Consider the following 25,885-nt stretch of genomic DNA (forward strand, 5'->3'; position numbering starts at 1 on the left):
GCAGAAGACAAAACACGAAAGGGCAGCCCAGGGTCGCGCCTCAGCTGACAGACTGACTGTGTTTCTGATGTGGCCCAACCTCATCCTCTGAAGAGTCCCCTGTTTTTTGGAACAAAGCACCAGCAGAATAAGGGGGGGGCGGGGAACTAAAGGACACCCCAAGGACAGAGGCAGTCAGTGAGCAGCTCCGAGAAGCTGGCTACAGCAAGGCCTGTCCCAGCCACACAGCGAGCAGCAAGACCGTCCAGCTCGGTACCTGAGTCAGGGCCTAGGGGCTCCGTGTCTCCCCTCACGCGTCTGGACTCTAGAAATTTGGAAAAGGATCATGAGCTTTAACGCTACACTCCTCACAGACGTAACGTGTCAACCTCGGTAGTACTTGTAACTGCTCCTCCGAAGGGTTATGTTATATCTGGGGGCTGATTTTTTTGGTTCTTGCTGACTTGGACATCAGGAAAGCAGAGGTCGAGCTCTCGGGAAATGCTGGGAGAATGGGGAATACTCCAGTCTTGTCATTCGAAGAGGTAACACTGGGCTGAAAATTTACCATCAGCGCTTCTAAAAGGTCATTTCTGTGTCATCAGACCAGAAGACCCAAGTGCCTTGACTAGCGCCAAGCGGAGTCCACAGGGTCCGTATTAAAATAGCTCAATCGTGCACCGAAAAACAAGGACTGCTGTAACTTTACTCAGGTTTTCAAGCAATGAAACAAACACTGACTACAGATTCTCAAGGTGGATCAGACGGAACTAAAATGAACAGAAAGCCTTCCCACCTGACTTCTCTCTTGGTAAGCACACACCAACATGGGATCCTAAACACGCTTACGTGACTTTGTAAGAGTTAAATAAACCAGAGAAAAGGAGAGCCCTTACTGGGCATCTTCCCAATCTCAATGAGGCATTTCTGTAGAGAAAACAAGACCGACTTAACAATGTCCCACAACATACACCTTACCTTTTAAACTAACAACGTTCCTATCACGACCGCAGTTCCCTTCGCCGTACAGGATAATGGTTGACAAAGGACTTTTATATAATGTCACCTGTCCCTACCCCGTGTCTGAATTAGGTGGCTATTATTACAACTCATTTATGGGTAGAGGAAACACAGCCTGGTCAGGGTCACTGAGCGACTCAAGGTCGGGCCTGGTAACCTCCTCTCGGTGTTCTCTCGCTCTGCTTCCATGCTTTCAGAATATTAGCTGTAGGACTGACTTTGGAATTAGTCTGTAAACCGCACAAGTAAAAAGTCTCGATGTTTCATGAAGCTTGAATTGTATTCGTTTCCTTAAGATCCAAAATAAAATGGATCCAGCGAGGTCTCCAGACTTTGGCTTTGAACAACTCTGCTTTCACAAAAACAAACTCAAACTATCAGCCTTACCCCCAGTAGATGTGCAGCGTCTGCTGAAAAACTGACCTAGCATTCTGTCAGATATTCCTTTGAAAATAATCTTTTTACTCTTCCGGGCTTTCATCGGAGTAGGTACCCACTCCTCCCAAGGTGACACAGGGAAGGAAGACACCCTTCTGTACAACAGGCGATGCTGGTTGCTGAGTCCCTCCTGCTCCTCCGGAGCGCCCCCCCGCCCCCGCACTTCAGGCTCTCCACCCAGGTCAGGAGGGGAGGAAACCCAGCCCTGGCCACACAGGAGGAGTCTGGGCAGCTGGGAAGGGGCACAGGGTGCTGAGGCATGCGTCCCCGAGCAGGGTGATGCCCCAGAAGCAGGGACACCCACCAAAGGGTGGCTGCAAACCAGTGGCCAGCACAGAGGTCAGCGCGCAGGTCAGCGCCCAGACGCACGTACTCTGAAAGGTCAGCCCTGCAACCGCCTCAACTCCGGTTCCTGGTAATTTGCTACACGGACGGATTGGAGCAGAGGTTAAGGGTTATCTCGAACGGCAGACTCGGGGGCAGGGTCGCAGGGCTGGTTACCTAAGGAGGCGTACGAGCCCGGAGGCAAGGCCGCTGCGGAGCTGAAGGGCGCTGCACCGGGAGCCGAGGGGACCTTGGATTTGGCGCTGGCGGCTGCGTTCACGTCTATGTCGCTTCGAGAGCGCTGCAGGGACCCCGTGGTGGACACGGATTTGCTGCTGACTGTGGAAGCTGCGGGGGGAGGAGGGAACCTTAGCAACGACGATAAGGGCCACGTGAGAATGTTAGACCTGTATCGCTGACGCGTGCCCTGCTTCTCCTGAGAACAGGAGTCAAGCTCTGACAAAGGCTGGAGCACACAGCGCCGGCCGACAGTGTCCCCTGCTCGCCGGACACAGCTCAGCCGATGCTGCAGGAAGTGACAAGTGGCCGCAGCTCCGCAAGCCCCCGTCATCAGAGACCATAAACCCCACAGAAATGGACCACGTTTCCAGTTCACGTGAGCACCGAAGTAATGAAAACTCGATCATGTCTGGCCAGGGTGGCAGGAAGGCGCACGCCAAGCTGGACGCTCCCCCTCTTGGGAACGTCCCCTCCTGTCCTCCCACAGCCATCAGCTGCCTGCTGCTCGGAACATCCCGAGCGGCCCCCGCTGCCCTGGCAAGTGCGCAGAGCACAGAGGCGCCCCCCACGGCAGCTCTGTGGGCGAGGACAGGTCTGCCGGCCCGGTGGGAGCACGGGGCACGGCGGGCCCTCCGCAGACCCTTCCAGCCGCTGCTCAGCCCGCCCCAGGCTCAGGGCCTCCCCCGCGGCGCCCGCCTTACCTCTGGAGGTGGCACTGCCAGTAGGGCTTCTCTTGGCGGAGAGCGGCCGACTGGAAATAAAGGGACACGTCTGTCTATTATCAAAGGTGCACTGTATCTGCATTGATACAAATACAATCTACAGCGGGAGAATATGATAATAAAGAACGGCTTCAGGCTTCCCAGAATTCTACAGGTACCTTGGACCACAACCTTATGAACCCCCGATTTCGGAAAAGCTTTAGCATTATATTTTGGACTATCTTTCAAACACACGGAGGGAAGTCTTAAACAGCAACAGGGATCAGAGGTACTGAGAGAAGATGGCAGCACGTTCAGTCCCAGGGTTTGAAAGCCCTCCCTTTCCAGAGCTGTCTCCAAGTTAACGCTTCTATTGTCTTAGAAGACACCCTGAACAACTCGCTTGTGTTACTCCAAAACTGTGTTCCAGGACTGCCATGTAAATTTAAGTACAAACTACCTGCCTCAGGAACCAGGGACCAGGGACCAGGCCACTCGTTTCTCACCATCCCCACAGCATCTTCCCCAGCACCAGCCTCCACCTGAATTAAGGGGGAATGGCAACGGCACGCAGACAGACAAAAGCAGAGGGAGAGTCTGCGTGCTCGTGCAGCCCATTCTTCACAGCCGGGCCCTTACTTGAGACTCTCCTGCGAGCTGGAGGATGAGCGGTCTGACTGGGGCAGCGACACCACGCTGTCCGAGCTCTTCAGGTGGCTTTGCAGAGCCCTCTGGTAGGAGGGCTCCAGAGTGTGGTACAGGTGCTCCGCTTCTCTGCTGAAGTGACTGTGGAAACCCCAGTAACACCTGGAAAACACGCAGCCTCCTGTCAACGGGTATGCACCCGGGACGCTGTCAGGGAGGGACCCCCCCCGCCCCCCACCGCCAGCTCCTGAGACCGGCGGCAGCTGCGGCCTGAGGAAGCGTGGGAACCGCGGAGGTCTGGTGGATCCTCACTCCCAGCTCCCGTCCTTGGTGACTCCGGCCCAGCTGTCTGACTCTCAGTCGCATTAATGAAATGGATAAAATGGAAATTAAAGAGGCTGACTCGCAAGACTGGGAGCCTCAGGGAAGATGGAGCCGAACCAACGAGAACGACACCCAGAACGCGAGGGGGACTCGGTCATGGACGCTTTTATCAATGCAATGTGACGCTCCCTGGTTCCAAGTACTTGAAACGGCTTTAGGTAACGAGAACAAAAGAAAACCAGGACGAGGCTCACAGCTACTTGAAACCTGTACTGTGTTACGATCAAAGGACAAGAAAAAACTGGGGTGGAGGCACCAAATACAAGATGAGGGTGAAGAGCAGCGTACGCAGACCGTTCACAAACCCGCTCCTCCTAGTTTTTACTTTTTAGCCACGGCTTGTCATGTCCCTTCTTTTGGTAGGAACTTCCCAGCACGAGATTGCAGTGAGCACTTGAGGGTCAAGCGGGAGTCCTCCACACACTCTGAAACCAGGGAACTACGGCTTAACTGAGAAAGCAGTCGGAGCAGGAAGTGCGAGGTCAGGGTGTGCTCGTGCAGCCGAGCAAGTCCGCAGTGTTCCAGGATGTAAGGACTGGCTTTAACCCGTGTCAATTAGAAGAGCCGGTCGACTACGAAAGCGCAGAGAAACAGCCACAGGGCAAAACGGGAAGCTCTTCTTCTCTCTGAGCTGCCCGAGAGGGAGGACATCTTGGCGTCAAGCTTCAGCTACTTACGGTCACGATGGCAGCTTCACCCGCAGGATGGCGCTGCACGTGGAGACCCAGCCTCACGACTGCAGCATAACCAGTCCTGATGGCCAGACGGCCCCAAACGTGAGCGGGGACAGCGAGCTGTGGTCTGCGACCAGCCCCCCTCCCTCCTGGAGGGGCTCACTGCCCCGGCATGCCACCCCGCCGATGCCTGCAGAGCTGTGATCCCAGGGAAAGGATCTCCGTGAGCGGGATTCTTCACGGCAAGTCAACAAGCCACTGGGACCCACAGAGCTTAGTGAGTGAGAGACAACACGGGGCACGCAGACAAGTGCTTTGCCGGCTCACGCAGCAATTTCTCATAAATTTAAAAATGGGCTTTCTGTGTCTACCTCAGTCCACTTTATGTTCAAATAGTACCAGCCTTTCAGGCCTGGACACTCAACTCAACAACCCTCGAAACAGAAAACTAGAGAGATATTTTGAAATGGCCTTTTGGGTCATATTTAAAGGTCCTGATTAACAAAACATGTCCATGTGACTTAATAAGCTTTCATGAGGCGATCTGGACAGGACACCTGAAACATAAAAGTAGTGAATCGGGAAAGTGGTGTTCAGCCAACACTTACTTTCTGGCTTCTATCCGTGCTTCCGAATCAGCGTCATGTATTCCCTTCTTTATTGTTTCCGCTAATACTGATATGTGTCTGGATGTTTAGAAGACAAAGCAGGAACAATCATCAATATATGGTCTTATGCAGATACAAACAGGTGTTGAGAAATAACTCCCGAACGGCAACGTGGAAGGTATAGGCCCTTTGTGCCCAGAGAGTCAACAAACATGCAGCCTAGAAAATCAGCACACTCCGCAGACCTGGTAACTCATTCACGATTCTGTCCCAGTACCTATTCCCACCCCTTCCCCACCTAAGCACCTGATAACCCTACTCTCCTGGGACTTTTTTTTTTTTTTTTTTTTTTTAAGTAATGGCTGATGTATTTCGGGCCATGCTTACTTAGTTCAATCTTTTATGAACTCAAACAACAAAACCCTTCCTTCTCCATGGTCAGAACAAGTTTCCATGGAAATTATAATGGGCTAGTAATGATCCTAATACTGCAGAGACTCTCTGCATCAGGTTTCTGTAATTAAAGAATGTTTTTTCAAGTTCCACTACATACATAACATGAACAATTTTATGAAATTATGTCTCTGTTTTACACACAGGTGTTCTCTTAGTTACGTTCTACCCTAGCTGAGAAGAAATCGTTAAACTGTCTCGTTGAATACTGAACGGTTTTAAGAAAAGGGCGATGACTCGAGTGAAGAGTTTCACAGGCCAAAGGCGAGGCACCAGTCTTACCAGCACCCCACCTCAGTCCTCAGTCCTTCACTCACCCAGCAGGCATTTGGTGAGAACCTGCCAAGCGGCAAGGCTGAGCAGAAGTGAATAAACACATGAGGCCACATCTGAGTCAATCACGCTTTCCTGCCCTGCTCACCTGGCCCCGGTGCTCAATCCCTCATTCCACCTTCCCACTCTAAATTCCAAAACTATCACCAAATAAAGAGGATATAATACCCAAGAGATTAAAGAACAAGAAAATATTTTTTAAATGTGTGACCATCTTCTCGATCCAAAGTATTTTCAGATGAACTTCCACCTCTGGGAGGCCTGGCTTTTTCGTCTCTGAGCACTGCAGGACTGAACTGGACTCCAGGCGTACTCATGTGTTAAACTCCCACTACTCGTAACCTGTTTAGTATGTTGTAAAGTTCTTCACAAACTATACAACACACCATGAAAAACCGGGTGGCACAGTATCATCATCTATCAGCTCCAAATATAACTCAGAAAGAATAACAGGCACCTAAAATGGACAGGAACTAAAAATGGCAAAGAAGGAACCTCAAAATAGAGACAAGCTTCTGTAAGAATTCTGCATCATGAGGATGTGAAACTTACCACACACCAGCCTGAATAAAGAGAAAACTGCTGACTTTCTGACACAGAGGGATCAAAAAGAAAACTTTCAAATGAGTGAAATTCCTTTAAGGATTTTCAAAGTTACCCCTCGCCTACTAAGAGCAGCTTTAAACCTTTTTTAACTCGTTGGGACTGACAGGATGCCAGGCAGCAGATCAGAGCCACTGCAGAGTGAGTCCTGGCCGTGCAGTGTCCCGGGGCACCCCGGGTCACACCTCAAGGCTAACGTGACAGTCAATGGAGCTCACTCCTCACATCAGCATCAGGAGAAATAACACCAGTAATCACGCAAATAAGCACTTGGATTCCTTCACTTCTTGTAAAAAGTGGGTTGGACCACTCGCTGAGATATTAAATCTCAAGATTCAGTTCAGAGGGAAAACCAGCAACTCAGATGCTCACCGTTCCAGTGAATGTGTCTGCCATTCTTGTAAAAGTAAATCTAAAAATTCAAAACAGCGCCTGAAAATTGTGAAGAGAAAAAGATGTAACTTAGTCATTTGTATGTTAATGAAAATAAAAGCTTTTTTCTTAAGTGACCCAACACTACTTTTTATAATTGATAAATTTCTTCTATTTTTTTTCTTTTTTTTTCCACGGTATGCAGGCCTCTCACTGTTGTGGCCTCTCCCGTTGCGGAGCACAGGCTCCGGACGCGCAGGCTCAGTGGCCATGGCTCACGGGCCTAGCCGCTCCGCGGCATGTGGGATCTTCCCGGACCGGGGCACGAACCCGCGTCCCCTGCATCGACAGGCGGACTCTCAACCACTGCGCCACCAGGGAAACCCTCTTCTATTTTTTTTTTTAAGATTTTTTTTTTTTTGGATGTGGACCATTTTTAAAGCCTTTATTGAATTTGTTACAGTGTTGCTTCTGTTTTATGGGGGTTTTTTTTGGTTTTTTGGCCACGAGGCATGTGGGATCTTAGCTGCTGGACCAGGGATCAAACCTGTACCACCTGCACTGGAAGTGCAGAGTCTTAACCACTGGACCACCAGGGAAGTCCCATCTTCTATTTTTTTTATGATTCAAAAAATGGAACATAAAGATGGAATCAGAACTGACTGAAAACCAAAGCAGATCGAAATAATTAAGCACCTATGGTGGTCCTGAAGAAAAATCACAAAGTTATAGGGACAGGATACAGGAGAGTTCCCTTCAAATCAGTAACTTGGGCTTCATGGCAACCTTACTGAAAGGGTGTATCACTGTTGTTGGTTTTTATTCCACCTCAAATGATACATTAATACAGGAGCTACAGGTGCACAAAAGATCTGAGTGCATTACAGATTCAGGGAATTAGTCTTTGCATTAATTCCAAAGAATGCCTTGTACAAAGAAAGTAAAACATACCCTGGAAAACAAAGTGTTTACCCAATTTTCCTGCCAAGTATTTAAAACAGATTTTTCTCTAGCTACTTGGCATTTTCCTCTCTGCAACCTTTCAACATCCTTTCTTCTCACTTCTGTGACCTTTCTTGGTCTGATCTGTACACAAAAACAATGCTGGTCTCATCTCCTTTGGATTACATCACCACTTCGGGTCCTACCTCGTCATCATTTCCTTTTTCTAAATTCCAGGATAACTATCTTTGTAGGAATAAATATTATTAGACTTAAGGAACCCACTCAAGGAAATAAATCAGAAGGCAATCTTTCTCTAACGATCAGACTTTCTTTCCCATGATCTTCCCAACTCAAAACCTCATAATCCACACAATTAATCACTCAGTAAATCTTGAATAAACCCTTCCCCTATGCTAGATGCCAGACATACAATGGTAACCGAGACACAATCCACCGAGCAAGACAGACAAGGAACCGTTACCACGTGATGTGCCGGGAGCACAGGGGCTTCAGAGGGCTCAGGGGAGTTGCACAGCTCAGTCCCAGGGCTGCTGCTAATAGTGGGGGCCGGGGGAGCGGTCGGCGAAACAAATCTTCTCCAAGGAGAGACACTGGCCTCTGCCCACACCCTTTCTCACCACCGCTGTCCCCCACCCCCCCGCCCCAGCCCAGGCCACGGTCACTCTACCTCTGCCCTTTGTCCATGTCATTTCCTGGTGTGGACTTCCCTTGTCTCTTTATGTGTGTATGCATATGTCTACGTTTACTTATTTCTTAGTGAATCCAGCCATCTTTAGTGCTAATTCTTGTCTTCAATGTGTTTCAGAACAATCTATTTCATCGAAAATATGCCATGTAAATTAGGTTTTGTCTTCAACTTTTTAGAAGGCTAAAATCATATACAGAAGTACATCGATGTTGGCATTATTTAAACCCTCTGCATTACTTAAGCACTTCGGTTAGAACTTCTACCTTTTCTTCACTGAGTCGTACTCCTCATTCATAGGGCAGCTCAGTCTTTTTTAACTTGTCTAGGAGGCTTCTAGGGAATATATCAGCTAGTTTTAATCACTGCCCTCTGAATTCCTAAATCCACAATACGTACGTTGCAACTCACTCTTACGTTGCTTTGCATTATTGTTTTTAATCTCCCCAACTAAATTATAAACTTCTTAAAGGCAGGGAGATTGGGCAATCCATTTCTTACAAGTTCTATGAAGTGAAGCTAGCGACAGGTTGAATACAGGACAGAAAGCGCACTGCCTTCGTTACACTGCCCCCTCTGGCTCTCTTTTCCTTCCTGAAGGCAGAGGGACTGGGCCCAGATGGTCCCTAGTACTTCTTTCAGCATTAAGACACATGGCTCCAACTAAACACAGGAATGCCAGTCTGGGTGTGCGGCTCGGAAACCGGTGAAGGGGGTGGCATGTCTGCTGTCACAGCGACTGCACGTCGCTACTCAAATTCAGCACCACAGGCTAGAACTGTTAAACGCTAGGGACCGAAGTGTTACCGCCTGAGCTTCTTATGTTGACGCCCTAACCCCCAGTATGATGGTATTTGGAGACGGGGCCCTGGGGAAGCAGTGGGGTTCACGGGGGGTCCTGAGAGTGATGCTCGCCTGACAGGATTAGTGGCCCTCTAAGGAGGGCGCTCCCCGGCCCCCACCGCCACGAAGACACAGCAAGAAAGCTGCACCTGCAAGCTGCTTCCATTAGAACCCAGCCCTGCCGGACCCTGACCTCAGAATTCCCGGCTCCAGGGCGGTGAGAAAATACCTGCCTGTTGTGTAAGCCGCCCTGCGCACGGTATTTCTGTTACAGCAGCCCAAGCTGGCTGATACGCTAAATATCCTGTAACGTTCCCCACAGAGATGTGTCGCTTCACCAGAGGAACCGCCTTGCCCAAAGCAAACATGCTCTCCAAACTGCTCATGGAAACCCAAATCAACAGTGACAATATAACTGCAGCAGAAAATTCTCAGGATGGCTGCCATTCACTGAGCTTCCACCAAGCGTCAAGCCCCTTCTACCGAAGTGACTGAGAACCTGCAGAACAGCTCCCTCCCCAGCACATGGGAAGTCCACCACCAGCCCGCACCTCGATGGCCAGGCGCTGGCCTTGGGGGGTTGGAGGGTGCCCGGAGCTGCTCTGCCCCCGAGGGCGGCTGGACTGTGGGTCAGCGACAGTCCACCGAGCCACGCTGCTGCAACAGTCAGCCTTTTCGGTGGAAGGAGAACGCGTCTTTCTCCCTGGCTTTACGTAGCTGGCTCATTCCCCTCTTTTCTCCCTTGCCTTCCATGTGGCTGGGAACACGACGGCGATTGGGGCCGCCTCATGCTTGGAAGGATCCCCCCGCCTGTGAAACCCTGGTGGGTCCAACGTGACAGCCCAGGAAAGGAGAGGAACAGCGGGCGGCCAAGGGGCGGCTGGGCTCGACGCCTTGGAGTGAAGGGCCCTCTCCTGGGCTGGATCAAGACACAGAACCGCAGGAACGGGGCCGAGAGGCTGCCTGCTGCCCAGGCCGGCCGTTCATTTATCCCACAAAGCTCCTGACCTAGTCTACTGAAGGCTTCAGTCCATGAATCCTCTGAAAACCTGCACAAAACGTCTGTGTATCTACACTTTCCTGGGAAGAGGGTCCACAGATTTTAGGACTCGAAAGCCTCTGAGTCACCAGTCCAGACCCACAGATCCGAGCTGGAAGCACAGAGCCCTGATCCCACACGTGGGCTGGGGCAGCTCGGCAGGACCCAAGACAAAGCCCCCGCGGGCCACCCAGGCTGTACCTTCAGGGTCTACCTCCCCTCAACATAAGAAGCTCAGGGGGTAACACTTCGGTCCCTAGCATTTAACAGTTCTAGCCTGTGGTGATAAATCTGAGTAGCGACGTGCAGTCACTGTGACAGCAGCACAAGCATGGTCAGGATTCAGAGCGCCAGGAGTCACATCAGAAGCTGCAAACAACACACACCTCCCGCGTATCTATGTTAATATAAAGAACAGCCGCTGATCTTCACAATGTTTCTTCCAGGCGGGCAGCCATGGCCTTCACTCGGGGAATGGGGCAGACCAATGACAGAGGCAGAGGCACCATCGCAGGAAGAAAATGCGCAGGGGGTACACTCCCCCTCCCCCCCGCCCCTCCCACATAACCCACACACACACTCGCTCTCACACTACACACACAGACAGAAGTAACAGGCCTTCCGAATTAGCTTTCCAGACAACTGAGATCGTGAGCCTTCAGTCCAAAGGCATCTGTCACGGCAATCGTAAATCATATTAACCATTTCAAACATAAAGTTTTTTGCATGGAGGTAAATTTGAAATTTGTTTCGGTTTTTAAACAATTCAAAACTAATGAGAAAAATTCTTTAAAAACTTACCTTCTAACGGCGACAGACTTGGAGGTACAGTTGCTTGTTATGATGGGTATTAGCCTAGGGATGTGTGTGTGCTGCGGAAAAGAACAAAAAACAGGCGAACATTTGAAAATGCAGAGCTAAGACAACCACTTCTTTACTAACCTACCTAAAGCACCTGCATATTCAGATTAGAATTCACTGAGTTTAAAAAGGAGAAAGACTTTTCATTGGATATTGCCAAAGGGCATGACAGAATTTACAGAGCCAAAACAGGCAACGTGATGACAAGTCAGTCAGTCTAAAATCAAAACAAATCACTGGTATGAAGTCTAAATTACCTGAGCAGTAGAGATCTGAATGAGTAAAAAGCAGTCAGCAGGCCAATATAGTTTAATACTATTTCAACAGAAATGTCTGATAACGGCTTTTGGTTTAATACCTGAAGTAGGCAGTGCAAACAGTAAGAACTACAAATAATATGAAGTAAGCAACCCACAGTAATCACGAATATTCTGGATAGATTTCAGTTAACATCAAGACCCAGTTTCAAGGGTTGCCTCTGGGGAAAAGGGACTTGGCAGTGGGGAGAAGGTGATGCGCAGAACTTATTAAGCCTTTGTGAACTATTAGGTTTTACTGAAAATCTGCACGTAAATTACTTGGCTAATTACTTGGATTTAAGTAAATGAGTGTTTTGAAAACTTAACTGAAGATAACATTTTGTTTCTGGGCTTATGTACAATTATTTAAATAAAATGTCAGGCGAATAACAAACCACAAGCACAAATACCTAAAATGGAACAGCTGGGGAGAGAAGAACAGAAGTGATACCTGGACACATAAAGAACAGAGTATAAACTCAGAAGCAGACACCCGTGTTCAAATGTTTAAAACCAATGACGGTGGATGAGCAACACCTCAGTAACTATACATCACACCCACAGTTCACACTAGGGAACGTAAAAGGCTCATGTGCGATAGTTACGTGGGGTAAAAAGGCCAATGTTGTACGTACGGTATTATTCCATGTACATAATCACTCAAATGAAAAGTGTCTCTGATAAGTGCTTATCAACCAGCAATATTTACCACTTGCTTAGTCTATGTATGGCCCCAAAACATACTCACCCGAATGATTAACCTAACAGCTACAACACCAGAGGTGGCCATAATTTTGGCACTGTTCGGAATTAAATTAAAGATCGTTGGCATAATGGCTTCAGCTCCATGGTCAAACTTGTTCCCCAGCACTGATGACAGATGCCTATAACCAGAAATGAACACTGAACTGAAGTCATAGTTCTTTCCAACAGTGTAGCACATAACCCTCTTAACATTTTAGAGCCTTCATGTAAAGTTATCTAAGGATAAAGGTCTAAGTAAAATACTCTACAAATACTTCCAATGTGCATATAGAGGACTTCGCAAATAGCCACTAGCCCAAGAGTTTGCTATTTTTTTTTAAATAAATAAATCACTTCCAACTAATGACTCTTAAAATAGCAAAAAACAAGTTAGTCATATACTAATTAAACACAAATATGAAAAAGCTCTTTCACCCCCGTTTTTTCTTTATTTTTAACATACAACATTCACACTTCAGTGTCTCAGGTCAAAACTTTAAACAGCTGCAAAGCCACCTTACTATTGCTGCTGCTCTGATATTCTAACATATTTTCTAAGACAGAAGTTTTAGATACTGATACAGGTTTAGTGAGGATAAAAAAAAATTTCCCCGCAGTACATGCCTTTAACCTTATAGCTACAGTACTCTTCTAGAAACAAACATTCTAATAATTATGCTATCACCTGCCAGCAAAATCAGTGAAAAAGCTGAGGAAAACAGTTTACAAAATTTCATTTTTTCATATTATTAATAACTGCTTCAAGTTTAAAATAGAGGCTTCAGAGCTAAGTCACTGAATAAAATTTAAAATCTGTCAGACTTAACATAACTGGTCAGGAACTATTGTAAAAGTGTTAACAGAAGCGTAACTGGAATGGGTCTTGGAGACCAGTTGAAAGTTCCGTGAAAGAAACCCAGTGGGCGTATTCAATGAACCATCTCTGAAGCACCGTCATGAGGCTATTTTATGATGTGAGAATCGGGAGCATCGCAATCCTTACCCCAAGGTGATACAAGCCTCCCGCACTACCTGAGAGCGCAGATCCTTAGCCGATAGTTTAAAGGCTCCGTCCAAAAGACGCAAATGTTGGAAGAAGTTATCATACTCAGCAGCACCAGCCAAAAGTAAAGATCTAATCTTTTTTAGCTAAGGGGATGGAGAAAACGAAGAGACAGACAAAACAATGCTTAGAACAGAATATACAAAACAACAGAAGCCATCAAATATTAGAGATCAATATCAAAGTTAAATGATAGAGTTTTCCAAAAAGAATTCAGCCAACTAAATAGCTGCTGATATATCTAGGTATCATAAATAAGAACTAGTAATTTTTAAAATTAGTGTCTGTGATAAATGGATTACAATTCTTCTGTAAAGCGTACTTTTTAATGGGAAACAGTTTAGTGACTTACACATGCTGTGATGCTAAGGACAGAGTAACTAAACCCTCACTGTAGCCTGTAAAAGCTCCTTCCCTGAGCTCACCTTCCCCCGCACCCCACTCCAACCGCCATTCACTCAGTGAATCATAGGAAGAAGCGACGCTACAGCCTTTGCACAGTACGCGCCACTGTGTCTTTACTAAAGGGCCAGTGTGCATCCAAAACAGACACACAGCAGTGTTCCCAGCCCTCTTCCTGCCAGACAACCAACGCATGATCGCTCTCCTCAGAAAAGACACGCCTTCACGTAATGCCCCTGCACTTTAATGTTCGGCCCACTTCTTTTCATTAATCCACTTTTTTTTTTTTTTCTTTGCGGTACGCGGGCCTCTCACTGCTGTGGCCTCTCCCGTTGCGGAGCACAGGCTCCGGACGCGCAGGCTCAGCGGCCACGGCTCACGGGCCCAGCCGCTCCGCAGCATGTGGGATCTTCCCGGACTGGGGCACGAACCCGTGTCCCCTGCATCGGCAGGCGGACTCTCAACCACTGCGCCACTAGGGAAGCCCCATTAATCCACTTTTAAAAACAGAGGGAGCAGAAGTGCTGTGAAGAAAGCAAGGGATAGAGAGACACACACTGAAAATGTCACTAAAAAGCCGCTTTCCTGGCCAATGGTCACAGAACTACATCTTTACTGAGGTCGTAGGAGCGGCGGTCGTACCACAGGTAGGTCTCTGCTAAAAGTACAGGATACACAAAAAGATAGAAGCTGGCATGTTTGAAGAACAGAAGTGAAGTAATCTACTAAAAAGGCGACGTGTAAATATGGAAGCTTATATTTAAAATATTTACTACTTAAAATTCATCAGAGCTGCACCCCAGTTTCAAAACAAAGTATTCAGACCGTGTAAATATCGAATGCAAATGTAATCACACAGTCAGTGGCTTACAGCGGTTACTCTTTGCTCCCAATCATGCTTGTCATCAGATAATATTTCCCTAATCTTGTTTATGGACTCCTCAAGGTCTCGGCTGGAGTAAATCTGTAAGCAAAATTAATTTACAATCAATAGGAGAAAATTTACAGAATAAACAAAGATTATTCCTTAATTACCTGAAGTCAAGGGCACTTAGTAAACCCAGTAAAAGAAATTATTTCATTTTTCAGAAGGGCCTTCAAGATAACATCTAGTCAAGTTTGTCTTAGATTGAGCTTCTTTCCTGCTCTGAATGCATACCGACTAGATCCGATGCCCACGTATGGATAACCTTGCCTCAAATATGGCTTTACTATAAGTTAACAGATAATTTCATGTACAAAAGAGAAAAAAAGCCCACTGGGGAACCGGCAGTGATGCACAAGTCATTGATTACTCTTAGCGTTTTTTGTAACACCACATTATACAGGCAGACCTCGGAGACACTGCCGGGTCGCTTCCAGACCCCTGTCATAAAGTGAATACCGCAATGAAGCAAGTCACACGAATTCTTTTGGTCTCCTAGACTGTAGTCTATTAACTGTGCAATAGCATGATGTCTTAAAAAAAAAAGTGTGCGTACCTTAATTTAAAAATACTTTCTTGCTAAAAGATGCTAACCATCCTCTGAGTCTTCAGTGAACTGCAATCTTTTTGCTGATGGAGGGTTTGAAATATTGTGAGAATTACCAAAATGTGACACAGAGACACGAGGTGAGCAAATGCCGCTGGAAAAAGGGCACCAACAGACGTGCTCGACGCAGGGTGGCCACGGACCTTCAGTCTGTAAAACTGCAGTATCCGTGAAGCACAACAAAGCGAAGCGCAATACAGCAAGTACGTCTGTACTTGCAACTTTAAATACTTTCAGGTCTGCTCTCTCATTTATCCTCACATATTACTCATAAGACGGTGAGGGGGGGAAAAAAACCAAAAACAACCAAGAGTGAGGCATGCTGGGAAGGTCAAGGACGTAAGGATGGTCCTGAGCCTAAAACACCTGTTACCTGCTTTATACACACACACGGCAGCGAAGCAGCAGGTGACAAGGGATTCACACAGACATTAAGCGCTGTAGGAATCCAGAGCACGGACACGTGATGTAGCACAAGCCCCGATCAACGAGAGACAGTGCTGAGGCACAAAGCAGTCTGAAAAGTGTGGCTGTACCCCAGCTTCTGTCAATCAACTCTGCCGCATCTCTTAGGTGGTACTTAACAAGGGGAGCATCAAGATGGAATAAACTAAGATTTTATGAAACCATTTTTTGTAGTTTTCAGACACCCAAATTCTTCAACTTTACAAACTTTTCTTTCTGAGGAAAATCCCTACATAAGCATGCTTCTTTGTTCTCTCTTCTAACCTAATCCCTCATTTCCCCCTCTTTTAGGTGACCTAACCCACACACTCACTGCAGGAGCAAGCTACTTCTCTCAGTTCTTACTGAAAGGTCATCCTGGGCCGTGACTTTCGCTCTTCTTTTCCTGGTCTGCAACCTCAGATCTCCTGTGGGCTTGACAGTCAGAATTACCCTACCTAGTAAGAAACTCCGCGCGTCGCACACTTGAAAAGTGAAACTTGAAGCATAAGCCCATCCTTGTTTTTAACCAAACGAAACATCTTCACTCACCTGGACTACAGGCACATCATCAAATGCTTTAATAAAGTCCTCTTCATCAACAGCACCAGCTCCCTCTTTTGCAGCTATAAAAAAGATCAATTTTTAAAATGTAAACAGTGTGCATCGGAGGAGTCTGAAGATACAAAATCAAAATTATATTTTGGAAGATTTGTAACTATGTTTTAAGTCTTAAGTTTAGAGTTTTTGTGGCATTGACAAGCATTATAGACTTTCAATATTAAGATAAAGTATAGTAATTTTACAGTGTAACGTATGTTAGCTTAAAACCATTTAAAGACACTACTTGCTTAAGGAGGGCCAGTCTAGCCGTTAAAGGATTTAGATGGTTTATACTGTATTAATGTATAAGTCTTTTCAAAGATTCCAAATAAACATATAATAGAAATTTTAATTCTTCAGGGAATAAATGAAATTACGTCATTGTTAGGAATCTAGCAATTCTGTGAAACATTCAAATAAGTTCTAAAGAATTTAACAGTTTCATCTCAACTTCATATTGGTCTCCAAACATTATTTCGAAAGAAAAAAGGAAAAAAACATTTTCATTTCCTTTAACTCATGATAACTGTCAATTTTTCATGTACATGTCAGTTGCAAGTTGACCCCACGAAGTTGCTGTAAGATACTCCGTTACTTAAAAGTTGTTATAATTGCTATCATTTGGGAGGAAGCTTTTTCTGTTTGCTAATATGAGCGTCACTTCACGTATGAAAATCATGTGACATTTTATCAGATGTTTTTTCTTCATAATAAAGGTTTCCAAATGGTTATCTACAGTCATCCCTGTAACCCTCATTAATGATTTATATTGATTAGTCCAAGTGCTTTTCTAGAGCTTCTTACCAGACAAGTTATCTGGAGTTTGAGGTGCTCATGGACCACCTAGACAGAAAGGGCTTTAAAGACAACTCGTTACAGTGGTAAATACGTGTCATCACTCTTGATGACTATTACTCTGCATTCACAAGCAAACTACACACAGACAACAGTAACACACTGTGAGTGGTGCTCTGTGTCTGCTTTAGGTTAGGACTGCGTCCCACCGAGCAGATGGGTGCTGAGCTGAGCGCTCCTCTGTGTGAGGCCTGGCACCACATACCGAAGAGGACTCGTGGGCCAAGCACAGTCCCTGGGCCCGAGGCATCTGACGGGGAGCCAACAGGGAAACTCACGACTATGGCGTTAGACGAAATGGAAAAGGACAGGATCAGGTCTGAGGGGAAGACAGGGTTGGTACCGCTGCACAATCTACACAGGTCGGGTTTGTGCAAGGGGAACAGTGAGGGAAGGGAAGGAAAAGAAGTGGTCTGATGCCACAGAAAATTTCTAAGCCTCGTCTATGGAACGGATGCTACTCAAAAACGGATCAAAAAAACACATTAGGAAGATTGTTCAGGGCTTCCCTGGTGGCGCAGCCGTTAAGAATCCGCCTGCCAATGCAGGAGACACAGGCTCGAGCCCTGGTCCGGGAAGATCCCACATGCCGTGAAGCAACGAAGCCCGTGCACCACAACTACTGACCCTGCACTCTAGAGCCCACGAGCCACAACTACTGAGCCCGCACGCCTAGAGTCCGTGCTGCGCATCAAGAGAAGCCACTGCAATCAGAAGCCCGCGCAACGCAATGAAGAGTAACCCCCGCTTGCCGCAACTAGAGAAAGCCCGTGCGCAGCAACGAAGACCCAACGCAGACAAAAATTAATTTTTTTTAAAAAAAAGTACTGATACATGCTCCAACAGAGATGAACCTCAAAAACATTATGCCAAGGGAAAGGAGCCAGACACAGGAGACTGCATATTGGATGCCTCCATTTCTATGAAATTTCTAGATAGCTAAATGCCTAAAGACAAAACATGGGCTGGGGAAGGAAGGAACGGGGAGGAACTGTTTAAAGGGGATAGGGTCTTCTTTTGAGGGATGAAACTGTGTTGCAACCAGGCAGAGGTGGTGGTTGCTCAACACTGTGAAGATAATAAATGCCACTGAATTGTTACCTTTAAAATGGTTGATTTCATGTTGTATGAATTTAAGCTCTTTAACAACAACAACAAAAAATTTTAAGGAACCAAAAAGTAAAGGATTAGAAAGAACTAGGAAGAGCAACACAAACGTAAGAAACGAGCCCAGCTCTTCCCTCTGCCGCCAGCACAGCTCCCGCTGTGCAGAGACGCTGTGCAGAGGCTACGTGGGCGCTGAGCCGCTGAGTCAGGACACGCCGCCCGGGGCTGCTGCAGAGAGCAAGAAAGGCCAGCAAGAGGAGGTGGCGTCCTAACGCGGGTCCTCACTTCGGCGTTACCTCAGCTCAGCTGGCTGAGCCAAGAGCCCACTGCTGACAGTAAGCGCGGTTCTAAGAGCAGCAGCTATGTGAGTTTTTTGGAGGTAAAAAATTTACACAACTATAGTAAATCAACTATACTTCAATAGCATTTTTTTTAAAGTAGGTAATTTGCATGTAAATTTAAAATGTGACAGTCAAATGAAACCTGTCTATAACAAGGACTCAAAACTGCCTAAATTGGGGGATGGGATAGCAGGGGGATTAGGGAAGAAATCCTTATAAATCAATGTTCAAAGCCTCAGGGAGCTAATCCTTACCATTCACTAATTCGGCATCCCTACAGCAACAAAATATATTTTAAAGACATAAGGTACAATCTGACTTCTGGACGGTCTCAGTCTTTTCTTTTTTTTAAATTTTATTTATTTATTTTTGGCTGTGTTGGGTCTTTGCTGCTGCACGCTGGCTTTCTCTAGTTGCGGTGAGCAGGGGCTACTCTTTGTTACGGTGCACGGGCCTCTCATGGCGGTGGCTTCTCTTGTTGCGGAGCACGGGCTCTAGGCGTGCGGGCTCAGTAGTTGTGGCTCGTGGGCTTCAGCAGTTATGGTTCGTGGACTCTAGAGCGCAGGCTCAGCAGTTGTGGCGCTCGGGCTTAGCTGCTCCGTGCCATGTGGGATCTTCCTGGACCAGGGCTCGAACCCGTGTCCCCTGCACTGGCAGGCGGATTCTTAACCACTGCGCCACCAGGGAAGCCCGGACAGTCTCGTCTTGATACACAGCAACTGGCTGAAAGGCCCCCTGGTAGTGTCAGGCATGGCTGGAGCCCGAGGCCATCAGGGTACCACGGGCTCTACTCTGTATTGGGTTCACGTGCCCAGAGGCTCTGCCTCAGCAAATGTGGCAACACAGCAGCTCAGACTTACAGCCTACCAGCTTATCAGCATCCACAGCAGAGAACTAATTTAATTCAAGAAGAGCCAGTGGAAGTGTACTGCCAACAGGATTACTTCACCTCTTAAGGACGCACAAGGCAAGTATCACGCACGTCTGGTTTTAAACGTCGGCAGAGCTGACCCCGCGGTACCACACTGGGCTCGGTCCTACCTGAAGACTTGGATCCAAGAGTGGATGAGCCGAGCCTGCGGGTAGTCCCCATTCCAACGTTTCTGCGGGAGCTTGCTGGAGCTTTGGATGACGTAGAGCTGGCAGAAGAAGGCCTATTACCATCCACAGAATCCTCATCATCAAAATTTTTATCTGAAGAATAAGCACAGACATCGTTTTTTGTTTTCATTTTTAAGTACTTTTTCACCTGAACTGAAAACAGCAACTAGTCTTAGAGATGAATGGCTTGCCAACTCTTTTGGAAACTGAGGTGCCCATCCAGGTCTAGAAAAAAGCCTTAGTTGAGTCCAGAATGCAGCTACAAACATCCTGTTTGCTTTCACACATCTGGAATGCTCTCCACCCCAATTCTGGAAAACCATAAAGAAGAAAATAATCTCTCATAAAACTACCACCTAGGAGCATACTTTAACAATTTGACATATTTATGACCATTCTCTCATGCATTTTTTTAATAGTTAACATTAAATATATTTCATTTTTGGATACTGTGTATTTCAAATACGTCCATTTTACCACATGATGAAACATTCTTCATAAACACCATTTTCACGGTTCCATGGTACTTTGCAATTGGAAAATGGCACAAATGAAAAATACTTTCATTGTTAGACATTTAGGGTGATTCTAATAACTTACCATTAGAAATAATATTGCAACAGATACCTTTCTACTTGCATCTTTGTTTGAACTTCTAATAATTTTAAGGAAAAAAAAATTCCTGGAAGAAGGATTACTGGGTCAAAGAGTATAATAAAGTTTTTGATGGGTACAGCCAACCTTATTTTCAGAAACCTCATATAAATACATACTTTTCCTGGAAATACAAAGAAGGGCCTATCTTGCCACACCCTTGCCAATGCTGAATATAAAAAAAAAAAAAAAAAAAAAAGCAAGCCTCTTCTTTACTGTTGCATTCCTCTCATAGTGAAGTTGAGCATTTTTTCATAAGTTCATTAACTTCTAAATGTTCTAAACAGCAGGAAATCCAACCAATATTCCTCAAGTTGCATTTAAAATTTAAAAAAAGAAAACCATCTTTGGGCTTATAAAAATGAACATACTTATGAACAGCATTCTGATGGCACAAAAATTAAAGCTCTCACGATACAGAGCACGTGTGGGTCATTCGGGGGGCTAAACAAAGAACTTAGGAGTCATTAAAAACAAAAAAAGAAAACTGACGTCCATAGCCGGCAATATTCATGATTTCTGAAAACGGGCATTAGATTTTTACCAGAAAGTCTGAAGTAAATAATTGCTGACCAAAAAACAGATACAAATAACCTGTTTTTCTTGCTCTAGTTGCTTCTCAGCTGAACTATCAACAGCCAAGTCTTGTGTCTACTCAGGACCCTAACGTTCCTTACACCTCACCAACAATCCCCTTCAAATCACAGGGCTTCTTTTATTCAACAGTCAGGGAGGGAGGAACCACATCCTCACAAATGCAGATCCCTGTGCAAACAGCTTCCCTCAACACGCCTTTACATTCCCCATCGCCTGGGCAAGCTGTGCTGTAATCCATACAGCAAGGTCTTGCTGATTCAGGCGTCCAGTGGTCTATTAGCACAGACTTCCCACGTGGATTCAGAAGTGATTCTTACACTGCGGAGCACACTGACAAGGCCGCTGCAAGAGCAAAACTTGGTCTGAAGTACAGGACGAGGTCACCCACTGGGCACTGACAGGAGCCCCGAGAGCATGTGGACCGCTGTCGTGACACGGCCACGCTGCGGGGCTGTGTCATTACTCCACTGAGAACAGTGACAGCCCCAGGCTGTGGGGAAGGTTAATAGTGAGTGGGGGACACGACCACGACTATGCTTCACTCAAAAACGCGTGTAAATTGTGTTTAGCTTTGTCTTTCTAACACAGGCAGGCAAGCCATGTAGAAGTGCGCTGTTATTGAGAAGTATTTTCAATGGGCCGATTTCACTGGAATTCCTGGAATTTCCACTTGCAGCAATGATGCATTAGCAAGGACCTAACCTCTTAAGAGAAACCAGACAGAATATGTAAAACAACTACTTTCAGACAGGACGACAGGCAGTGCAGAGCTGAGATGCCTCAGAGAAGGGAAACAAACAAGGTGAGCTCTACAGTCACCCCAAGTTCCTGCCTGGAGACAATTCCCAGGCCACCCAGGCCAGGGAGCCTGACAGCCTTGCTAAGTGGAGAAAATGAAGACCAGACTCCAGGGGGGCCAGGTAGCTGGGAGAGGCAGGGCCGAGTGCTGGAAAAGAGAGAGCCACACTGAAAGAGAGCTCCAGGCATGGCTTAAGCTCTGGGCCACGCCGTGTGAGTGAGATGCCCTAAGGGAGGGCAAAAAATGGCCAGGAGACTGTAAACTGAACAACCCCCAAAGTCCACACAAAGTAGGAAGATGCTCGAGCACCAGAGCTGGGGTGCTCTCGGTGACTCACTGGAGGCATTCAGTAGAGACCCCAGAGAGAGCAAGCCTAGTAGTGGGGCCAGGTCTCAAGGACAGTAGACAGATCTGCAAGTAACTCAACTGCTTTGCCAAACAAAGCACGACATTCTTTAAAGGACTATGACAAAACGCAGACGCTCAACAACGTAACAGTCACAACACACATCATCTAAGCAAAACTTCATAAACAGATGAGAAGCAGGGAAATGTGGCTCATAATCAGGAGAGAAAAACGTCAAAAAATAGGGACCCACTAAGAAATGACAGAGATGATGGAACCTGCAGACAGGAACATTAAAACTGCTACACCTGTGGTCAAGGAGTAAAGGAACTCACAGACATAATGAGAGAAAAGGAAGGTGTTTTAAAAGGACCAAATGGAACTTCTAGAAATTAAAAAAACACAGTAGCTGAAATGAAAATATCGTTGAAATGGGATTCAAAGCAGATTAGACACTGCAAAAGAAGGGGAAAATGAGAGAATTTAAACACACAGCAATAAAATTTAACCCAAATTAAGCATAGAGACAAAAAAAAGAAAAGCCTGAAGAAGAAAAGAAATAAGAGGAATAGTCTCAGAGATCTGTAGGATGATACCCAGCAGTCTGACACACGTGAAATTGCACTGCCAGCAGAAGCCAGAGGAAAAAGACACATTAGATACTGAGGAACAAAATGACAACAGCTTTCATCAGAAACCATGTGTGCCAGAAGACAGCGGAATGACATCTTGAAAATGGTGAAAGGAGTATTAACCTAGAATTCTACATCCAGCAAAAATATCTTCTAAGAACAGAGGCTGAATTAAAACTTATTCAGACCAACAAAACCAGAATTTATCACCAGCAGACCAGCGCACTCCAGGGAATGCTGAAGATCTTCAGGCAAAAGGAAAATGATAACAAATGGAAACTTGGAATTACATTAAGAAATGAAGATCACTGGTGATAGTAAATATGTGGATAAATGTAAGACTTTCTTCTCATATTTTAACTACTGTAAAAGATAACTGATTATTTAAGGCAGAAATAAAATACTCAACATTTGGTCCCCATTCTTTTTATATTCTCATGTTACAGGAGGATAACCTCACGGCCAGAGAAAGCATCTATGTCGGCATGTGGATATCCAGGCGGTTAGGATATATGTTGCTGTAAGGGATGCCACACAGAAAACTGAGCAAGTATGAAGAGAATGGAAGCGGTTCAGACTCGTCCTCAAAGAGCTTGTAGTTTTAAAAGTTAATCACAACTTGTCCACGTTCACTGCAGATGCCACATTACGTCCGCTGCACCGAGGACGCAGCTGCTTCATCACCAGTGTCGGCGTGGAAACGGCCCCCAAGGAAGGGAAGGGGGAAAGGCAGCCAGTGGGAGGTTTTTTAAAACTGAGCTCCAACAGTCCCGACTCAGCCTCTTTACTTCCCTTTTGGAAACAAATCTAACGGGCTTACTTATTGAATTTTCTAAACAGATTAGAAGCAACTAAATATAGAAATAGCGAGAAAGGGGGATGGAACACAGGAGTTAAGCACAGTGATGTGAATGAAAAGTGACAGTTGAAAGCCCGACAGCTAAACAGAAACTATAAAAAGCAAACACGCACATAGAAAACACCCCGAACTCACAAGGCTTAGAACCCAGTGCAGGGGTCAAATCACGTGTCCCAACCTAAAAGCGCAGTACCGCGTGCCCATCACCACGACGCTGCACCAGCAAGATTACATGATTGTTCATGGGATCCATGTGCTAACAGAGAAAGTAATTCACGTTTTCTATCTGAGTTAGAAATTCAGGGGAACAGGAACGAGGGTGTAGTCATTTACCAGGTTAAATTTGCCCAGAGGTGTTTGGAGGATAAAGGTCAATTGAGCCTATTATTTGAAAACTAACACACCGTCTAAAAATAAGTTTGCCCTCTGGTTCCCAGCTTTTGGGACACCCAGAAATTAAAATCAAATCCAGAAGGGGGTTAGGCTCTCAGAAAGGTACCCAGTTTCAGTTAACTGTGGTTAAATTTCTCTTATGTAGAAGGTGCCGTTCCCGACCCGGACAAATGAGCTGTGTTTGCCACCGCACTCGGTCACAGAGGAGACACACTCGGGATCCAGTCCAGGGTGAGGGGTCTCGTGGTCTCTGGGTCCAATATGTTTCAGTATCTTTCAACTAAATCAATCCATACTGAACTCTACGAGTCACTTAAATTCCCATTTTCTTTAGGCTTTTCAGCTAAGCAGACATCTGTTAGAATACAGCCTCTTTTTCTAGAGCTTTAACTAAGGCAAACACATGTGTGAGAATGAATATTTTTAGCTATGCAAGCTTTTGCTATTACATCAACTTAAAACTTTTCACACATTAAGAAAACATCTGTTACACAGAAAACGTTCTTAGAGAAGGATCGGTTCTCCCTGAGCCCAAAGAAATAATTAATTCTATCTCCTGGCACCACTGCAAAGACTGTCATTCTGAGGGTCACTTCTCTCATGTGACAGCCTGGGGTAGAAACCTGGCATAAGCTCATTGGCGCCTTCGGTTCCTTTAATCTCTTAAAAATCACCCCAGTTCCATTCCCCCTTTTACAGCATTGGGACAAGACATTTAAAAATAACGCGTGAAACTTCTACAGTGTGACACTAATTTTCATCCAACTCTCAATCACCCCACTCCTGGTAACCCAATTGGCAGGCAGTTATCGTGAAGTGAAAAACAGCAGTAAAACAGCATGCCCCAAAGAACTGTTGATACAATAGAGATTTTAAAACACAGAAGAGAACCTTTTGAAAAAATTAAAAGTCCAGAGAGCACACACAGTCATTCGTGGACTTAGCAGCAAACCAGCCTAGTTCTCAAGGCTGAGTAAGTCTGTGAACTTGTGCTGAAGTCCTCAAATGTGGTCCAGATGCTGGACAGAGGCTGGCGAGCGGCCAGGGCCGGCACAGGCCGGGGCAGAAGCAGTCCCTCCATCGGCCTGAACTGACCCACATTCTGAAGCCCCTAACGAAGGGCCGGCAGAGCCCCGGCAGTCTCAGGACTGAGCTGTAACCAGGCTGGATCGGGGGTGATACAAAGCAACAAGCCACACACAGACTCTAGGTCTAAAGTCACCACACAGACCATAGCACGGCACTGTGACTAGAGGTTCAGGTCCAGGAGTGGCAGAAAAACATATCAGTCTAAAGACTGACTTCAAGTTTGGTGTTTAGAACTTGGAATTACAAGTTTTGGATCATACTGTCCGTTTAGAAAACGTATACACTCATCTATGAGGACGAACAAAATGTCACAGAAACTAAGAGGAGGTGTCTGTCCCGTTGTCCATCTGCCAGGGAGGCCGGAACCTAAACCTCCAAGCTTTTCCTCTTTTTTCCCCTGAGGCAGGCTGTGACCCACGCAGGTCCAACGGGGAGAAAGTTCCTCGTTCGTTCTCTTTATAAAGACAACTAACTCCCTGTGTCAGGGTCACTTTGTGGAAGCTGATACCCCAACAGGCTTTCAGCTTCGCCCACTCCCTGTTACTGAAATTCTCCTCCAAGGGAATGAGAAATGTGGCAGCCTAGTAACTGGAGCATAATTAGCAATCCCAAGAGAAGGCTGCACGGAGACACGATAATAAGCCCAAAGGCAGGCTGCTTTCCGTAAATATCCCCGAATATCTTGTCTTGATCTGTCACAGCTCTAAGCCATGGCTGACGGCCCCATACACCAAACACACTCCTGTGTAATCCTGAACACACCATCGTCTGCGAGCCTCCCCGGCTCTGTCCTGCTCTGGGCTGCACAGCCATAAACGTCTTGCCTTTTACTCCGACTCCCCCTGTGATGAGCTGTG

The 25,885-nt window shown here is 46.3% G+C and overlaps 1 protein-coding gene across 20 annotated transcripts in view; it reads right to left on the bottom strand.

Annotated features, from left to right (window-relative positions):
• Positions 1 to 25,885, bottom strand: part of CLASP1 (cytoplasmic linker associated protein 1) — a 268,556-nt gene that overhangs the window by 100,198 nt on the left and 142,473 nt on the right. For 17 of the 20 annotated variants that reach the window (XM_067742188.1, XM_067742189.1, XM_067742187.1 and 14 more), the window contains exons 9-19: positions 19,600 to 19,752; positions 16,205 to 16,278; positions 14,548 to 14,640; positions 13,215 to 13,360; positions 12,216 to 12,351; positions 11,109 to 11,179; positions 6,775 to 6,834; positions 5,014 to 5,091; positions 3,342 to 3,509; positions 2,703 to 2,752; positions 1,939 to 2,109 (exon numbers count right to left, since the gene is read on the bottom strand). In XM_067742188.1, the coding sequence (XP_067598289.1) occupies positions 1,939 to 2,109; positions 2,703 to 2,752; positions 3,342 to 3,509; positions 5,014 to 5,091; positions 6,775 to 6,834; positions 11,109 to 11,179; positions 12,216 to 12,351; positions 13,215 to 13,360; positions 14,548 to 14,640; positions 16,205 to 16,278; positions 19,600 to 19,752 (1,200 nt within the window). Of the gene's footprint in view, positions 1 to 256; positions 305 to 1,938; positions 2,110 to 2,702; positions 2,753 to 3,341; positions 3,510 to 5,013; positions 5,092 to 6,774; positions 6,835 to 11,108; positions 11,180 to 12,215; positions 12,352 to 13,214; positions 13,361 to 14,547; positions 14,641 to 16,204; positions 16,279 to 19,599; positions 19,753 to 25,885 lie in introns of all 20 variants that reach the window. The other 3 variants (XM_067742183.1, XM_067742200.1, XM_067742196.1) reach the window with 1 other exon arrangement.

This window comes from Pseudorca crassidens, chromosome 6 (genome assembly GCF_039906515.1).
Source record: "Pseudorca crassidens isolate mPseCra1 chromosome 6, mPseCra1.hap1, whole genome shotgun sequence".
In the NCBI taxonomy this organism is placed as follows: domain Eukaryota; kingdom Metazoa; phylum Chordata; class Mammalia; order Artiodactyla; family Delphinidae; genus Pseudorca; species Pseudorca crassidens.